We start from the raw sequence: 19,240 nt of genomic DNA, 5'->3' as shown, positions 1-19,240 counted from the left end.
TTGACACACGTACAGCCCGACTCCCCTCCTGGCCTGTAGTCCAGATGGAGAGGCTCTGGCCTCCCACCTGGACTCATCCTGCCCAGCTACTTTAGATGTGGTGGCTCCGTTAGAAACAAGACTCTCTAAACATCAACCTGAGCATGGATCCATGAAACCACTGCTGTTGTCAGGCCAGAGTGCAGGAGAGCTGAGAGAAGTGGAAGAAGGAGAAGTTACAGCTGTCCTTCCAGATGTGGAGGAACAGCTGGCGTTCTTATCAGAGAACGCTGAAAACTGCTAAAACCAAATATTTGTCTGATATCATCTCCAACTGTCACAATCCTCCTGTTTTATTTAAAACCATAAACTCTCCAGAGAACTCCTCAGAGGAGTGAGAGCTTCCAGAGAACTCCTCGGAGGTGTGAGAGCTTCCAGAGAACTCCTCAGAGGAGTGAGAGCTTCCAGAGAACTCCTCGGAGGTGTGAGAGAACTCCTCAGAGGTGTGAGAGCCTCCAGAGAAGTGAGAGCTTCTAGAGAACTCCTCAGAGGAGTGAGAGTGTGAGAGCCTCCAGAGAACTCCTCGGAGGTGTGAGAGCTTCCAGAGAACTCCTCAGAGGTGTGAGAGCTTCCAGAGCTGCTTCACTATAAGGTTGTGGACATTAGGACCCTCATTAGCAGCCCTGCTTATGTCCTCTCTACCTCTGTCTCCTGCTCTGCTGATCTAGAGCAGTGTGAGCTGGTCAGCCAGCCTTATCTAACAGAGACCATTGGCCATATGAAGCCTGCTGGATCCCCAATGATCCAGTTCCACCTCGTCTTTTTAAAGAGCATCTTCCCACCTTGGCACCGTTTGTCCTCCACATGTTAAACAGCAGTTTGGTGAATGGGAGTGTCCCTGGGACTTTTAAACATGCAGTGGTGACACCATAGATTAAAGAGCCTGGCTCAGACCCTCTGGGCTCACAGATTCCAGGACTATCTCCAGGCTTCCTTTCCTTTCTAAGGTTTTGGAGAAAATAGTTTATCATCAGCTAAAGTACTTCTTGGATGAGCAGAACATCCCGGAGGTGTTTCATTCTGGGTTTAGAACCCTTCCCAGCACTGAGTCGCCACTGTGGAAGGTTTTTAATGATCTCTTCCTGGCCACAGACTCTGGTTGCTATGTTGCTCTAGTTCTGTTGGACCTTCCAGCTGCCTTGGACACAGTGGACCATCAGGTCCTCCTGTCTCGTCTGGAGATCTTGATGGGCATAAGGGGCAGTGCTTTAAAGTGGTTCAGGTGGTATTTAGAGGAGAGAAGTTTCTGTGTCCGTGTTGGAACCGTAGAGTCCTCTGCAGCGCCTCTTCCATGTGGAGTGCCTCAAGGCTCTATACTTGGCCCTCTTCTATTCTCCCTCTACCTACTTACCCTTGGATCAATTCTCCAGAAACATGGAATCACTTTTCATTCTTATGCTGACGATCTTATACAGCCACATTTATTTTCCTCTGAATCAAGGAAATGCTTTTCCCATGAATCCACTCCTTGTCTGCATGTTGAAGTCAGGTCCTGGTCGTCTGAACTTCTTACATTTAAACAATGAGAAGACGGAGGTCATGTTGTTTGGGCCCAGTGGTTCCACCAAGGTTCCTGTTGATCTGGGTCCTCTAAGGCAACACTTAACGCACTGGGCTAAAAACCTCGGAGTCAGACTGGACTCTCATCTTAAATTACATCTACGAATGAAATCAGTGGTCAAGTCCAGCTTTTTTCAGTTGAGACGAGCCAAAGTGAAACCTTTCCTGTCATTGCATCACTTTGAGATTTTAATCCCTGCTTTTATCTCCACTCGACTATTGCAACGTACTTTACGTTGGGCTCAGCCAGTCTTCACTCTCACGTCTTCAGCTGATCCAAAATGCCGCTGCTGGATTTTTAACAGGAGCCAGAACACACAAGCAGAGAGGTGATCGCTCCTTTTCAATCGTAGCCCCGAAATTGTGGATTGACTTTCCTCTGCACATCAAACAGGCAGGCTCACTTCCTGTTTTTAAAACCTCTCTGAAAACACACTTTTTCTCTTTAGCTTTTAACTCAGTCTGAGAGGTGGACTTTAATTGTTTTTAATGTTTCTAGTAATTTTTTTTGTTTTATATCATTTTTATTGTTCTACTTTACTTTTATTCTGTGTTATTTAATTATATATATATATATATATATATATATATAAAAATTTAATCTGCTCCTGTCTGTACAGCACTTTGGCCGACAATGTTGTTTTAAAGTGCTCTATAAATAAAGTATTGATCAGTATTATCAACATTATTTGAGGGCCCCAAAAATCATGTCTTGCTCCAGAGCCCCTTGCAGGCTTGGGCCAACCCTGCTATTGGGAGAATGTTTTATAGACCAACGAGACAAAAGTTAGACTTTTTGTAAAGTCTGTGTGCGTAAAAGTAACACGGCCTTTCAGAGAAAGAACATCAAAGAACATCAAAGCAACGGTCAAACATGGTGATGTTGATGGTCTTGGGCTACTTCAGGACCTGGATGACTTTCTGTGATTGAGAGATCCATAAATTGTGCTCACGTGTACTCCATCACATAAACATCCCTAACAAAATCCATGCCCCTGTCACTGGTCCACCAGGTCTCCGATACTGTAATGGTATTAAAGGACATTTGAATTTACTTAAGAAGTATTTGATGTTTTGAAAGTGAGCATACAGGCTTCTACTATTCAGATGGATCATTGATATACTGTTCTGTGTATTTGTGCTACTGTGAAATTGTTCATGTGTATAATAGTTGCAGTTATTGATATGAGAGAAAACGTTGTTTACATGATCTATGTTATGTGAATGGTAAATGGCCTATGGACTAACTTCTATAGCTCCTTTTCACTGACAGCAGCCCCAAAGCACTTTACATAGCTCATCACATTCACCCATTCACACATACATTCACACGCCATTGTGTCAATGGTGTTCAGTGTAGTGTCGACATCTCAACACCTGTTATGCCAAAATAAAGTGATTTTCTGTTAAATGTTTACAGTGCAAAGCCCAATCATGGAAGTATTTTGTCACCCCAAAACAGTGATTTTTTGCATGTTTTTGGTCACCATTTTGTTTGTAATACAAATACTATTTGAGAAACCTCAAGTCTGATTTTCAGAAAGTACACATTCTGGGGTTTCAAATGAGGTACAGCAAGAATGAAAGTCACCATTATTGAACTTGCAGGATTTTTTTCACATAATTGGCAATGAAATGTAACTCCGATTTTGAGTCATTTGAACTGAGCTTGGTAACAAGACAAAGGCGGTTTTCTCAAAAGGAGCCAAAAACGTGCAGAACTTTCAGACCCATGATGCACATCTCCTGCTTTTCAAGGGAACAACACTGTGTCATGTCTCTGATACGATGCAATTTCCTGTGCTTTGTAGGGAAATGCCATCAGGACGTACAAGTACAATGCCCTGACGTTCCTCCCGCTGAACCTGTTCGAACAGCTGAAGAGGGCAGCCAACTGCTACTTCCTGGCCCTGCTCATCTTACAGGTATCACAGGCAACAATATCAACGCCTTGTTTTTTTTCTTTCAGCAGAATCTCAGGGTCCTACATTTGTTTCTCAGGTTATTCCTGATATTTCCACGCTGCCTTGGTACACCACGCTGATTCCTCTGGTCGTGGTTCTGGGAATCACAGCCATCAAAGACCTGATTGATGATCTGGTAAGAGTTGTCCTTTTGGCAGGTACACTGACCTGTGGTGCATTATGTGTTGTAGGTGGTATCATTTCCGATGTGATTAAACCCTTTGTTACAAAACACATACATGTGAGGTCAGGCTTATGGAAATCACCATCATTGGTTTACTGACTTTTACAAAAAATATAGCAATATGGTCAGACAAGGAATTTTCTGATGAAATTCTTGAGGTATGAATGAGCATATGTAGCCTACACCAAGATTAATGATTGGTTCCAGGATGTTTAGAAAGTGTTGCTGGCTTGGTTTTAGTTTATGCTCTCTGTGAGGATTGCCATGAAAACGTCAATGCTCCCAGATACACACAAAGCCATTTGTCCCTAATCTGTGCTCATTTCACCCGCATCTGGTGTTATGCTAAATGCTGTCAGGTGTGACACGGGATCAACCCTGGGAATAAAACACCAACAAAGGTAGTTTGGGAATTAAATGCAAAACATCAGTTCACCTTTTCAATCTTAACTTCTTTCCAGGCTCGCCACAGGATGGACAAGGAGATCAACAACAGGAAATGTGATGTTCTTTCAGGTGGCAGGTCAGAAGAACTATGAGTTACTGAAACACAACTCACCTGATTGAATCGGTTATAATAATTTATCGACACCGTTGCCGACTGCTCATTAGGGGCAGGCGGGGCAGAGCCCCACCTGATGTCATCAGAAAGGACTACATGCAAAGTATGCTGATCATTTTTTAAGTTATCTGCAATATTTTCTTGTCTGAGTAAAAAGTCCTCCTAAATTGCACATAATTTGTGGCTCTGTTCATTCAGATTACGTGATTTTGATCCCTCGTGGGGCTGGAAGCCCCACTGACCGTGTCATTTAGAAGCTCAGAGCTGATTGGCTGGCGCTGATTGAGGCACTGCTTCACAGTACCGGAGCGAGTCGTCACAAATATCAGCTTGTGAGCAGCAAGAGTTTACAAAAAGTTAAGAATCAAAATTAATTAGGTCCATTATTTAGGAGTTTGAGTTTAGGGGAGAAACTGAATGTAACTAGTGGTAAACTGAATGTAACTAGTGGTAAACTGAGTGACCAAGAGTTTCTAAGACTCTCATAAGTTTGCAGCATTACCGGTGGTTGAGTGGTGGAACTTTCCTCTTTGAAACTGCATTGACTTGTTTTTTGTTTAATTCCATTGTTTTTTTTGATTGGCTATCTTCAAGGCTCAACATTTTTACTGAATCAGCGCCTATATGGTTGTTATAATGTCGCAATAAGGTTGTGCACCCACTTTACTTTGGTATTCAGTGGTATCACAAGATCTGAAATAAAATCTTGCAAGTATTTACATCTGGAAACGCCACTGATAGACACTGCTAATCTTTAAACTATTTTTAAACTCTTTAGGATTCAAGAGTCAAAGTGGAGGCACATCGAAGTCGGAGATGTGATCCGGCTCAAGAAAAACGACTTTGTCCCGGTGAGGATGGTCACTGTGCTAAATCAGACAGACAGACAGTGACAGGCTGACCATTACTCATGTCCTGTCCACACCAGCCAAAACAATCCTATTTCTCCCTCAACACGTTTCCCGTCCACGTGGGAAATATCTGCGTCCACGCAACACCATGAAAACTACTCAGAATGATGTAGGTCATATGCCAGGCCTATAGGTTCCACAGTAAGGCTGCCATAGAAATACACCAAAAATGGAGAAATTGACCAATCCAACATCTGGCCTTATTAAAGTAAATAGCATCAGTAGCTTCTGCAGCACGATCTGGAGCATGTAAATCATTGGTGTGAAGTGATGTTGTGGAGAGGGTCGTGGAATTATTTGCGTGTTTCCCGTCCACACGTGAAAGCCAAGGCACCCTTTTCAAATTTCTCCACTCTGGATCCCGTTTTTCAAAAAATCCTTCTGATCGGCCAAAACTGATGCAGTTCTGTGAAACTGTGTGGATAGGGCCTGAGGCAGACTGACAGAAAACATTATCTACTGTCAACTACCTGTCTGTCTGTCTGTCTGTCTGTCTGTCTGTCTGTCTGTCTGTCTGTCTGTCTGTCTGTCTGTCTGTCTGTCTGTCTGTCTGTCTGTCTGTCTGTCTGTCTGTCTGTCTGTCTGTCTGTCTGTCTGTCTGTCTGTCTGTCTGTCTGTCTGCTTCAAACTGTCAGAAATATTTCTTCACACTGCAACACATCTCATTAAAACATAAGCCTCAGAGAATGAACAACTGGAGGAGGATTGGACAACTGCACAACATTTTTAGTCCACTAGGGGATTGTGCTTTTTAGTATTTCAATTCAATTCAGTTTTATTTGTAAAGCTCTAAATCACATCAACAAACATCTCAGAGCCTCTTACAATGATAGAGAACAACAGAACCCAACTAAACCTTCCAGAACCTCTTACAATGATAGAGAACAACAGAACCCAACTAAACCTTCCAGAACCTCTTACAATGATAGAGAACAACAGAACCCAACTAAACCTTCCAGAACCTCTTACAATGATAGAGAACAACAGAACCCAACTAAACCTTCCAGAACCTCTTACAATGATAGAGAACAACAGAACCCAACTAAACCTTCCAGAACCTCTTACAATGATAGAGAACAACAGAACCCAACTAAACCTTCCAGAACCTCTTACAATGATAGAGAACAACAGAACCCAACTAAACCTTCCAGAACCTCTTACAATGATAGAGAACAACAGAACCCAACTAAACCTTCCAGAGGAGCAGAAGGAACAAGCAACAGTGGAAACCAGGAAGAACTCCCTCTCAGGAAGAACAGTTCATAAGAAGTCCCTCTTCAGGAAGAAAGGGGGCGGAGCCTAGACTCTGGAAGGGGGGGGGGGGGGGGGGCATCCACCTTGACCGGTTGGGGGGAGAAGTACATGGGATAGGACAGGGAGAGGGAGGAATAGAAGAGGGAGAGAGAGAGGAATAGAAGAGAGAGAGAGAGAGGAATAGAAGAGGGAGAGAGAGGAATAGAAGAGGGAGAGAGAGAGAGGAATAGAAGAGAGAGAGAGAGAGGAATAGAAGAGGGAGGGAGAGAGAGGAATAGAAGAGAGAGAGAGAGAGAGGAATAGAAGAGGGAGGGAGAGAGAGAGGAATAGAAGAGGGAGGGAGAGAGAGAGGAATAGAAGAGGGAGAGAGAGAGAGGAATAGAAGAGAGAGAGAGAGAGGAATAGAAGAGAGAGAGAGAGAGGAATAGAAGAGGGAGAGAGAGAGAGGAATAGAAGAGGGAGAGAGAGAGAGGAATAGAAGAGGGAGAGAGAGGAATAGAAGAGGGAGAGAGAGAGAGGAATAGAAGAGGGAGAGAGAGAGAGGAATAGAAGAGAGAGAGAGAGAGAGAGGAATAGAAGAGAGAGAGAGGAATAGAAGAGAGAGAGAGAGAGAGAGGAATAGAAGAGAGAGAGAGAGAGAGAGGAATAGAAGAGAGAGAGAGAGAGAGGCAGACAGGCCAGAGAAGTACAAATACTAAGAAAAGTCTATGATGAGCGTTGGTCTGATGATGAACTAATCTCAGTCTGGAGTTTAAGGGCCGTGCCGTTGTGGGGGGGTCCCGGTGCTGTGGGGGGGGGGTCCTGGTGCTGTGGGGGGGTCGGGTAGTAGGACCGTGGTAACTCCACTCTGGGAGTCTTGGGTCTGATCCCCTGGATCCTGCTCCCCTCCTGTCAGGATCTGGTGGCTCCAGTAATGTTGTTACACAGAGAGAAAGAAAGAAAGACAAGAAACAGAAGCTCCAAATGTAGAGTTCCTCCCTTTAACGGGAGAGAGGAAATCCCCTCAGCAGTCTAGGCCTAGAGCAGCTCAACTTAGTGCTCCTATTTTATTCCTAATGAGAAGCTCTATCAAAGAGGAAGCTTTTTTAGTCTCCTCTTAAATAAACTAATGGTGTGGGCCCTTCGGACCGAGGCTGGTAGTTGATTCCAGAGTAAAGGAGCCATATGGCTGAAACTCCTGCCTCCTCTTTTACTTTGAAGGACTTTAGGGATTACCAACAGTCCTGCATCCTCAGAGCCAAGGGCTCGTGGAGGGTGAGACACTTCTAGAAGTTTCTCCATATAGGACGGAGCCTGGTGATGAAGAGTTTTAGATGTGATCAGAAGGATGTTGAATTCTATTCTAGATTTGATGTGAAGCCAGTGTAAGGATGCTAAGACTGGGGAGATGTGCTCTCTTCTTCCAGTTCTGGTTAGTAAACCTGCAGCAGCGTTCTGCTCTAGCTGGAATATCCTAACAGAGGAGTTTGGACATCCTGACATTAGGGAGTTACAATCATCTCATCTTGAAGTCACAAAGGCAGGAAGCATTTGTTCTGCATCTTTGAAGGACAAGAAGTTTCTCATTTTTGCAATATTCCTTAGATGGAAGAAGGCTGTCCTGGAGACATGTTTAACATGGGACATAAAGGACAGATCCTGATCAAAAATAACACCCAGGTTCCTAATATCACTGTGAGAGGTTAAGGTAATATTATCTAAGGTAATCAGACTATCTGAAAAGTAATCCCTGAGCTTTTTAGGACCTAGGATTAGAACCTCAGTCTTGGATGTGTTGAGCATTAAGAAGTTGATAGACATCCAGGACTTAACGTCCCTGAGGCAGGACTCTAGTTTAACAAGTTGGTCGGCCTGATTGGCTTTAACTGATAAATAGAGCTGAGTATCATCTGCATAACAATGAAAGTTAATGCTGTGTTTCCTAATAATATTTCCGAGTGGTAACATCTAGAGATTAAACAATATGGGTCCGAGGACGGAGCCTTGTGGTACTCCACACAGGACCCCTTCATGTATTGAAGATGTGTTATTTACATGAACAAATTGAAAGCGGTCAGATAAATATGATTTAAACCAGTTTAAGGCTAAGTTTTTAATGCCGACGGCATCTTCTAATCTCCTTAAGAGTATATTATGATGGACAGTATCAAATGCAGTACTAAGGTCCAGAAGAAGTAAAGCAGATAGAAGAGCTCTATCTGAGGCCGTTAGAAGGTCATTAGTAACTTTTAGCAGAGCAGTCTCTGTACTGTGGTTCATTCTGAAGCCGGACTGAAGGTCCTCTAACAGATTATTCTCCTGCAGATAATCCTGGAGTTGTTTAGCCACTACTTTCTCCAGAACCTTTGACAGGAAAGGAAGGTTGGAGATGGGCCTGTAGTTTGAGAGAAGGCTTGTGTCTAAGTTTGGCTTCTTAATGAGAGGTTTAATAACTGCTAGTTTAAAGGATTGGGGCACATAGCCTATTGTTAGAGACTGGTTAATAATTGCCAGTATAGAATTATTGATTAGTGGCAGTGCCTCTTTCAGAATTCTAGTAGGAATTGGGTCCAACAGGCTAGTAGTTGGTTTAGCAGAAGAAATAAGGGAGTTTAGTTGGACTAGTTGTATTTGCTGAAAGCATTCCAGATGACTGTTAGGTTTAACCAGTTCCTCTGTTATGGGGCTAACGGACGGTAGGGTTTGATGGATGTTATCCCTAAGCCTTGTCATTTTATTTTGAAAGAACTTCATGAAGTCCTCACTACATATATTGATAGGAATGGTGGGCTCAACACTATTTTGGTTCTTGGTCAGTTTGGCTACAGTACTGAAAAGAAACCGAGGGTTGTTTTTGTTTTGCTCTATTAAGGATGAGTAGTAATTAGTTCTACTTCTACTCAGAGCTTTCTTATAAGTTTTGAAGCTATCCTTCCAGGCTATATAATCTAGCTCTGTTTTTGTTGAACGCCAAGTTCTTTCTAATCTACGGGAGCGTTGTTTAAGCTGGCTCCCTCCTGATGAGACCAGGCTTGCCCCAGAAGGACTTCCATTTATTAATGATTTGTGTGTTTGTTCACAACTGTGGGGAAATTCTGATCAAGAACTTGCCTCTTATTTGTTATTTCTACTGTGAAGTTTGAGCAGAACCGAGACATGCTCAGGAAGAACATGCAGGAGAAGATGCAGAACTTCAGACTCTAACCCAGGACCTGTGTCCTCCCCACTACACTATGGTGCAATTTATCTTCTGAGGAAAAGATTCATGCATTCAGGTTTTATTTACATTCAACATAACTTTGTAACTCAGATAAATCTGTTTAACCCTCATCAATAAAATAATTTCTTCATCGGGTGAAGCAAAAAGGAAGAATAATAAACTCACCAGACTTCCCCTCTTTCAAAAAGCACTTCTCATATGAAACATTTCTCTGGTCACGTTTCACCTTAAAACTTTAGCAGGTTGGACTGTAAAAAATGTATGTTTGAAGTTCTACTGTAATACAGTTGATTCTCATTCTGCCTGTTAGGTTTTCTCATGATAGGATAACAAATACTTTGAGTTTACTGAATGTTCTGTCGTTGTGTTTTCCCTCCAGGCTGATGTGCTGCTGCTGTCCAGCTCCAACCCAAACAGTCTGTGTTACGTGGAAACGGCAGAGCTCGATGGGTAACGGCTCCATGGTTCTTTCTTTTTCATTTTAAATTACTTCAGTGGAAAAAAGGGAAATGTCACCTTTTTTTAACAATATTCAGAACAGGTCTGACGTGTGTCTGACACTGTAGGTTTTTTTTAATTCAACCTCAAGAGTTAAGTCAATGAATTACTCAGTGATAAGAGAAAAGTAAATGTGTACAGAGCTTTTGCAGGGAGCCGATGTGACTCATTTAAAAGAAACTCCTATAAAACAAACAAGCAAACCTGTTTCTAATGGACACTTCACCCTTCATGGGGCAATAATAATCACTTTTAGCTTTAACTTTAGCTGCAACCAACTGTTACAGGATGGAGGCTGGGTGATAAAGGTGCTCCCAGTGGAGGTGGGGTGTCGGGTCTGTGTAGCCAGTTCAACATCCCAGACCCTTCTGGAGATCAGAATCGGGGGACAGACTCTCAGACAAGCAATCAAAGAGGTGGCCGAATCAACAATGATCTGTACATTAGTCAAATTACAACATTTTTGATGTTGACATGCACAGATTCATGTGATGCAGCGTTTCTAGCAATGTGTGTGCAGTCCATGACTCCAATTCCATAAAACAAAAAGTCTCTCACTGCAAATTGAGCTTTCATGTTGACTAGTGCAACACTGGCGCATCACATTCATGTATTCCCAGCTTCACCTCTGCGTGTCTCTGAAGCATCAGCAGCTCTAGAAACGTGCGTATGCCTGCCATGAAGCTGGCGTGAGGCACAGCATATTGGCACGCTTATTTCACACTTGATACGTCTGAAGTTTGCCGGTGAAAAAGAGCGTCTGCCATGTTTTTATGACCCCTGGTGTCCAGTTCTGGTTAACAGCTTCTCATCTTTCATTGTCCTCATGCAGAGAGACCAACCTGAAGTTTAAAATGGGACTCCGAGTGACTGACGAGAGGCTGCAGGAGGAGAGGCAGCTGGCAGAATTTGATGGTGAGCACACACTGACACTGGAAACTCCAAATCGGAAAATACCAATAATCCAAAAACCATACTTTTTATGTTTTAATGTCTTGATGCTGTTTGGTTTGTGTTCTCCATTGGACTGCTCTTTTGTCCCAAGATTAAGATTGTACATGAAACAGGTTACTCTTGAATATTCCAGGTATCTGCTGCTTCTCTTAAAAGGTCTGGGGCCTCATTTATAAAGGTTGCGTAAACACAAAATGGTTCCTGAAAGAGGCGTACGCCACTTCCCACGCAAAGCTTGTGATTTATAAAAGTAAACTTTGTGGGGGAATGTGCGTACCGAATGTGCGAACCTGCAGCGCTGATGGTGAGCTGGAGAACTGAAGTTTAATACGTTTAATATCTTCAAATATCAGACTTACAGATCCACGTAATCATAAACAGCCGAGCTGCAGTGGTATAGATGTTTCTTTACTGGAACATTACTGCTGAATCAGCAGCTCTATGTCCACATGTCAAACTTCCATCTTCAAATGATCCAGAGCGGCTAGAACTGATTGATTATCAATGATCTAGAGCAGATAGAACTGATTGATTATCAATGATCTAGAGCAGATAGAACTGATTGATTATCAATGATCCAGAGCAGATAGAACTGATTGATTATCAATGATCTAGAGCAGATAGAACTGATTGATTATCAATGATCCAGAGCAGATAGAACTGATTGATTATCAATGATCCAGAGCAGATAGAACTGATTGATTATCAACTGTGACTTCGGGTGGAACGATCAGTCTCATTTCAGAGTGAACACATAAATAGTGCAGTGACAGTGGTGAGTAAAGCTGCAGTGTCGGGAGACACACTGACTGTCTGTCTCTGGGGACGTCTGTCTCTGGGGACGTCTGCTCTGGGGACATCTGTCTCTGGGGACATCTGTCTCTGGGGACGTCTGTCTCTGGGGACGTCTGCTCTGGGGACATCTGTCTCTGGGGACGTCTGTCTCTGGGGACGTCTGCTCTGTTCCAGCTGCTTTTATTAGGATTTCCAGTTATAAGGTACAAATATACTGTATGAACACGGTAACAACTAAAGTGAGTCTCATGCAAAAAGAAAACTGCAATTGAGATGATTTACCACTGGTTACATGTAAAATAAAGAAATTATAGATTTTATATTGCTTATTTTATTATCATACATACGTGATACGTAACACAGTTACGTATATTTTTACGTTATGGCTGTAAATCCTGATAAAAGCCTCTGGCGGTACGGTCATGTGCTCGGGATGCACTGGGGCTGCAGACAGAACAACCTCCTCCTCCACCCTCCACCTCCACCTCCACCTCTGGAGTGACTGAGGATAAAACACAAAGTCCACTGAGTCTTTTCACAAGTCCCAGTTCAAATCTTTAATAATACATTTAATAAACAGAACTTTATCAGTCCGCTGTGTCTCCACCAAAATGTCTCCTTCCTCTCCGACACTCTGACACGCGCTGACCGTCACAACCATGGGGGGTGTACTGGGGTCCAGCGGTGGGCTGGGGTGCTGCCCCCCATGATGTCACTCTCACCCATGATGTCACTCTCCTCCATGATGTCACTCTCCTCCACGATGTCACTCTTCTCTGACCTCCACCTTCACATCAGATTCTTCTTCTCCACCGCTGTAGTCACTGATCTCCCTGTGACTCTCACACTATTTCCAGACGACGAGCTGCCGATCGTTTTTTTTCTTTTATTAGTGATTCCACTACTGTGACACCAGATAAGATCATCTCCTGACCTCCACTATCTCCTGACCTCCACCATCTCCCGACCTCCACCATCTCCTGACCTCCACCATCTCCTGACCTCCACTATCTCCTGACCTCCACTATCTCCTGACCTCCACCATCTCCTGACCTCCACCATCTCCTGACCTCCACTATCTCCTGACCTCCACCATCTCCTGACCTCCACTATCTCCTGACCTCCACCATCTCCTGACCTCCACTATCTCCTGACCTCCACCATCTCCTGACCTCCACTATCTCCTGACCTCCACCTAAAATTAATTTTCTTCGTCTTTTCTGTCAGGATTTAGCATCAAATGCCGGTGATCAACAGAAAAAACATGCAAAAATATGGACGATGCTCTTTGAATTGACCATTTGTGGTAGAAAGTGGGCGTGTTGAGGGCGGGGCCTGAACTGTCCACCTTCCAGGTGAACAGTCCGCCTGAACAGTTAAGCTGATGTTATTGGCTTGAAGTGAGCCGTTTGGCACAATGTGGAGGAAGTGAATTAAAATCATGTATTTCAAACGTATTTTAGGAGCAGACAAGCACAGCACACAATAACAATAACCCAATGATGGCAGGTGACTGAATACCATTAACATGGTCATTCTGGCCATTTTAAAAGCCAAGAACATAATTAAAATTCACAATCATATTTGAAAGCAAGACCTACACAGTCTGTTTTCAATGACAGAATATGTCAACTATCCATTGCCACATTTATTTTTTAATTTATCTCCAACCAATGCAGAATGATTTACGTATTAAATATTTATTGGCTTCTGTTGTGACATTGTCAAACATTTTTTAGTGACACTTCATTAATGTTCAATGTAAATGTTGCTTCAATATGACTCAAATGTGTTATTACATAATTGGCAAAATATGAAGTTAATGGTTTAATTACATTTTAAAAAGCCCAAATACTGATGCTATGTGTGTGAATGTGATGCAATATGAAGCACTTTGAAGACCGTTCAGGTGGTGGAAAAGCACTATACAAGTAGGGATGGGTACCTAATACATTTGAACTGATACGGTACCGATACCCAGTACCTGGGAACCTATACAGCCGAGGTCCCACCGGCACGGAGTGGGGAGGGACAGGTTTTCACGCGGTCCCACCCAAAAAATTGTGGATGGTACGGGGAAAAAAACCATACTGCAGCTTTGATTATTCCGTCACCTCCGTTGAGGTACCCAGCACTGAGGAACAGGTCTGTGAGGAGGAGCGACTTCGCAGCCGTCTGCTGATTGGCAGTAACGGTCGTCACTCTTGACTTGCCTGCGATATTTAAATATTTCTTCGGCCGTAAACCCTCCCGTTGTTGTTTACATATACCGCTTTGCGCTCAGGTTGTTTTGTTAACTGGGTTTATTGAAACGTCGGCGCGCAACACAACATCGTGTCTTTCAAGGAGGTTCAGACGCTCCTTTCTGTAACGGGAGAGGAGGGGATATAGCAGGAGCTTGTTGCTGCTGTGTCACGGAGAATGACTCAAATGGCCGCGGAGTTGCAGCCAGGTGAAGCCAGCCGCCGCTAGCCGCTTCTGCTTTCTTCGCCCAAGGCGTCTCCGCCTCGTTCACAACCCCACCTACATTTTATCCCTACTTTCTGTGGTGGAACCGCGTGACGGAGTTGCGTCTCGGTGCGCTTTGCCGTACCGTACCCTCCCGCTCCAGCATGTACCGGTGGATCCGCGGCTTACCAGTACTCAACGGTACCAATTTTCAATACTTTAATGTGTGTATATCAAAACAACATTTAACTCCATCTATTCTAACATCGCATTTGTTTTCACAAATTTCTTCATGAAAACCCATAACGACAACCACGCAGTGTTTTTTTCTTAATAAGGCCCAAATTAAAACCCAGCTAATCCTTTACCCTCTGAATACATTCTGATGTAGATCTGTGATGGTAGATCGGTGATGGTAGATCGGTGATGGTAGATCTGTGATGGTAGATCGGTGATGGTAGATCGGTGATGGTAGATCGGTGATGGTAGATCGGTGATGGTAGATCGGTGATGGTAGATCGATGATGGTGGATCGGTGATGGTAGATCTGTGATGGTAGATCGGTATTTGGTAGATCTGTGATGGTAGATCGGTGATGGTAGATCGGTGATGGTAGATCGGTGATGGTAGATCGGTATTTGGTAGATCTGTGATGGTAGATCTGAGGCTGTTGAAAATTGTGCACTTTTTAGCCTGGAGAAAAATCTTCTGCTTTGCCAGGAGCCTCCTCGGATTCAAAGCATTCCCGTTGCTGGGCTTGCACGTCGCATCACAAATATTGTGGCAAGCGTAATCTGCATCACATTTTCAGAAGTTCAGCCGTACTGTTGTGAACCTTCTTCCCGCCATGCTTGCTCCGTAGCCTCTGTTGTATGAAACTGCAACTCTGACATCATTCTGCTCGTGTGTGTGCAACGCTGTGTCCAGGTCCAGGTCAGAAAATCGCCTGTTCTTCTGCTCTTTCCCAGTCACCAGGACATGTTTAGGTACTGAAACATGGTACCGTTTGATATGACCTGAATCAGTACTCTGTAGTACCACCAGAATTTGTTCAGTACCTATTAAAGTACCGAATTAGATATATATAAGTGAAATCCATTTACCATCGAGATTTTTCATTAATGGCTACTGCAGACCTCTTTAAGAAACAAGCCTTCTTTGGGTGAAATGTCACTATTGATATATATATTCCACAAAGCTTTGTCAGCGTGAACTAGAGATTCAGACTGAAGCTTTCCCTGTTTCTCTTGTTTCTGATTCACAGCTCTGATTGAATGCGAGGAGCCGAACAACCGTCTGGATAAGTTCGTAGGAACGATGCTGTGGAACGGAGAGCGTTACCCTCTGGAACTGGACAACATGCTACTCCGAGGCTGCAAGCTCCGGAACACGGCGGTGTGTCACGCCCTGGTCATCTTTGCAGGTACGAACAACCAGACTGCTTCATTGAAGACAACACAGCTCATGGAAGTAGAAATAGAGCTGAGTGAGCTTTGTGTACCAGCATTTAGAACACTGCCTAATCTTTTTTATTTGTCAAACACTTTGTTAACCACTTTTAAAGTTCATTTGAATCTGATGGAATAGCAGTTATAAGTAAAAGAATAAAAAGGAATCCAGCTCAGAGTGGATATGAACAACAAGATTATGAGCTGGTGATTATCAGAGTCCTTCAAACCATTGAGCTCAGAGCGTAATGAATACAGAAATGTACACTGCCTGGCCCCATAAAAAGAAAATGTCGCACACTTAATGTTTCGTTGGACCGCCTTCAGCTGTGATTACGGCACACATTCGCTTTGGCATTATTTCAAAAAGTTTCTGCAATGTTCAGTGTTGCAATACTTTTTCACCAAGATCTTATACTGATGATGGGGGAGTTGGGCCATTGCGCAAAGGCTTCTCCGACACATCCCAACAATTCTCAGTGGAATTAAGGTCTGAACATGTCTCATGCTCCCTGAACCACTCCTGCACATATATGCCATATATCCTGGCACTGTCATCTTGGAATATTCTTGTCCCATCAAGGAAGAAAAACTCCTCATCTGCCTCTGTTCTGACTAATGCCCCCGTCACTCTGGAACAGAATAAAGTTGATCCTTCTGAGCAGGTTGTAGGCGTCCCCCCCCCCGATGAGCATCACTGAGTAGTGGCTTCCTCAGGGCGACGCAGAGGTTCACTTCCAATCTCTTGAGTTGCCTTTGCATTGTGGATGTGGAAATGCTCTTATTTTCAATATTAAACATAGCCCTGAGTTCTACTGTTGATTCACTGCGATTTGATTTTGCCAAACATTTTTAATTGATCATCGTCTTGAAAGAAGCAGTCGGTTTTGGCCTCATTAAAAACTTGTGTAGAGGTGCAAAGCTGCTGTCTCTCCCTGTCCTACTCAAACTGTCAGTTAGATCTAGATAAATAAAGTTGAGTCTAGTTATTAAAGTTCATTAAACCTGTGTTTATTGGAGGAGTTGACACTGATCTCAGTTGTTCCTGACAGCAACAATAAACATGTGTTACCCATTAAAAATCTCTTTGTCTGCATGTTGGTTCCTTCTCAGCTTTAATATATGAATGAATGAATAAATGTGTCCCCAGGAGCTGATACCAAAATCATGAGAAACGGAGGCAAGACGAGGTTCAAGAGGACCAAAATTGATGAGCTGATGAATTATATGGTTTACACAGTGAGTCTGGATCACAACTAGGATTTCTTCTTTAATGTTATTTACCTCTTTCTTAATATCAGCATATCACAAAAGCAAGGCCTTGTTTTCTGTCTGATTGAGTCTCTGTAACATGAAACCAGAAGATATCTATTAGGATGCTTTGATAGACATTCATTGTGTTTGTGTCCCTCCCTCTCTGTAGATCTTTGTGGTGCTCATCCTGGTATCAGCTGGTCTGGCTATCGGTCACGCCTACTGGTACGAGGACATCGGCTCCAAGGCCTGGTATCTGTATGATGGCAAGAACCAGGAGTCCTCCCTGCGGGGCTTCCTCAGCTTCTGGGGATACATCATCATCCTCAACACCATGGTGCCCATTTCCCTCTACGTCAGGTCAGTGAGTTCCTTAGAAATCTCCTCATTAACTCCTGCAGAGGGTCTACATCGGGGTTTATTAACCCCTGCAGGGGGTCTACATCGGGGTTTATTAACCCCTGCAGGGGGTCTACATTGGGGTTTATTAACCCCTGCAGAGGGTCTACATCGGGGTTTATTAACCCCTGCAGGGGGTCTACATTGGGGTTTATTAACCCCTGCAGAGGGTCTACATCGGGGTTTATTAACCCCTGCAGGGGGTCTACATCGGGGTTTATTAAGCCCTGCAGGGGGTCTACATCGGGGTTTATTAACCCCTGCAGAGGGTCTACATCAGGGTTTATTAACCCCTGCAGGGGGTCTACATCGGGGTTTACTAAGCCCTGCAGGGGGTCTACATTGGGGTTTATTAACCCCTGCAGAGGGTCTACATCGGGGTTTATTAAGCCCTGCAGGGGGTCTACATCGGGGTTTATTAAGCCCTGCAGGGGGTCTACATCGGGGTTTATTAACCCCTGCAGGGGGTCTACATCAGGGTTTATTAACCCCTGCAGGGGGTCTACATTGGGGTTTACTAACCCCTGCAGGGGGTCTACATCGGGGTTTATTAACCCCTGCAGAGGGTCTACATCAGGGTTTATTAACCCCTGCAGGGGGTCTACATCGGGGTTTATTAAGCCCTGCAGGGGGTCTACATTGGGGTTTATTAAGCCCTGCAGGGGGTCTACATCGGGGTTTATTAATCGCTGTAGGGCAGGGGTCCCCAAACCTTTTCCTGTGAGGGCCACATAACTTTGCCCTTCTCTGATGGGGGGCCAGGGTCAGTCTGTAACAGAAAAAGTGTGACGACCGCAGGGGTGCCTCAACGTAAAAAACACATTATTATTAATAATAATAACTTTATTTATATAGCACTTTTCAGAACATAAGTTACACAGTGCTAAGACAGAAAGAAAGTCAGGAAATATAGAATAACACTATTTATGAATTAAACAATAACCAAGTAACCCTCTCTGGGTTCTTCACAGAAAAAACGTCCATGGAACATTAAGGTTCTGTTGTGCCCTGCACAATCTTAACAGGTAAAAGTTCAGCCCTAAAATGTTGATATCTTTCAAAGCAGACCTTCTTACGAAGCAAAACAATGTAGGTAGGTGTAAAATATAACAACCAAAAACAAACAGTCTTGATTTTTATTTAGCGACTCTAAAAAATAATTTACCCCATAAAAATGGGTGGTCCTATATTTTTGTCACATACTGTATATGTACCTGGCACACGAAACAGAAATATATTATTTTGGGGTCTTTATTCTGAACAGAAAAATCGGTGTTCAATTTAAATGTAATAAGAGAAATAAAATAAGAAATAAGGAGAAGGCTTGCTGTTGTATAATTCTTACAGAAACAAAATCAAAGTAGTACCAGTGGAGGACTCGCCTCTACGCACTGGAACTTACCTGCAAACTCTCCAGACTTCTCTGGTCTGCCTTAATGAGCAGAAGCATCTCGTGCAAACATGTCTGGGACCATGACGGCTCACTACTTAGGAGGGCCAAAAAAATATATCTTAACAGCTCATCCCTGTAACACGAGCCGTAGTTTGGAGGACCACTGCTGTAGGGGGGGTACATCGGAGTTTGCAGGTGTTTCACTGAACTGATGCGGATGTCTCGACCACTGCCTGTTTGAGGTATTTGCAGTATCATTGCAGTTCAGTTAAACAAAATACTTGCCATCCCTTCAGACCAGGCCGCTGCAGCGCAGATGTCCTGCAGGGGAACGCCCCTCAAGGTGGCCACTGATGCAGCCATGCCTCTTGTAGAATG

General features: G+C 43.6%; 1 protein-coding gene across 1 annotated transcript in view; it reads left to right on the top strand.

Annotated features, from left to right (window-relative positions):
* The window catches only part of atp8b1 (ATPase phospholipid transporting 8B1), a 95,002-nt gene that overhangs the window by 40,545 nt on the left and 35,217 nt on the right, over nt 1-19,240 (top strand). Inside the window, exons 4-12 of the mRNA XM_080477493.1 lie at nt 3,411-3,524; nt 3,601-3,699; nt 4,209-4,270; nt 5,088-5,160; nt 10,053-10,123; nt 11,004-11,086; nt 15,633-15,791; nt 16,967-17,055; nt 17,240-17,430. Of these exons, the coding sequence (XP_080333619.1) occupies nt 3,411-3,524; nt 3,601-3,699; nt 4,209-4,270; nt 5,088-5,160; nt 10,053-10,123; nt 11,004-11,086; nt 15,633-15,791; nt 16,967-17,055; nt 17,240-17,430 (941 nt within the window). The remainder of the gene's footprint in view (nt 1-3,410; nt 3,525-3,600; nt 3,700-4,208; nt 4,271-5,087; nt 5,161-10,052; nt 10,124-11,003; nt 11,087-15,632; nt 15,792-16,966; nt 17,056-17,239; nt 17,431-19,240) is intronic.

The sequence above is a fragment of the Lipophrys pholis genome (genome assembly GCF_963383615.2).
Source record: "Lipophrys pholis genome assembly, chromosome: 12".
Lineage (NCBI taxonomy): Eukaryota > Metazoa > Chordata > Actinopteri > Blenniiformes > Blenniidae > Lipophrys > Lipophrys pholis.
The sequence above is the reverse complement of the archived record's forward strand: the minus strand, read 5'-3'. Positions and strand labels throughout refer to the sequence as shown.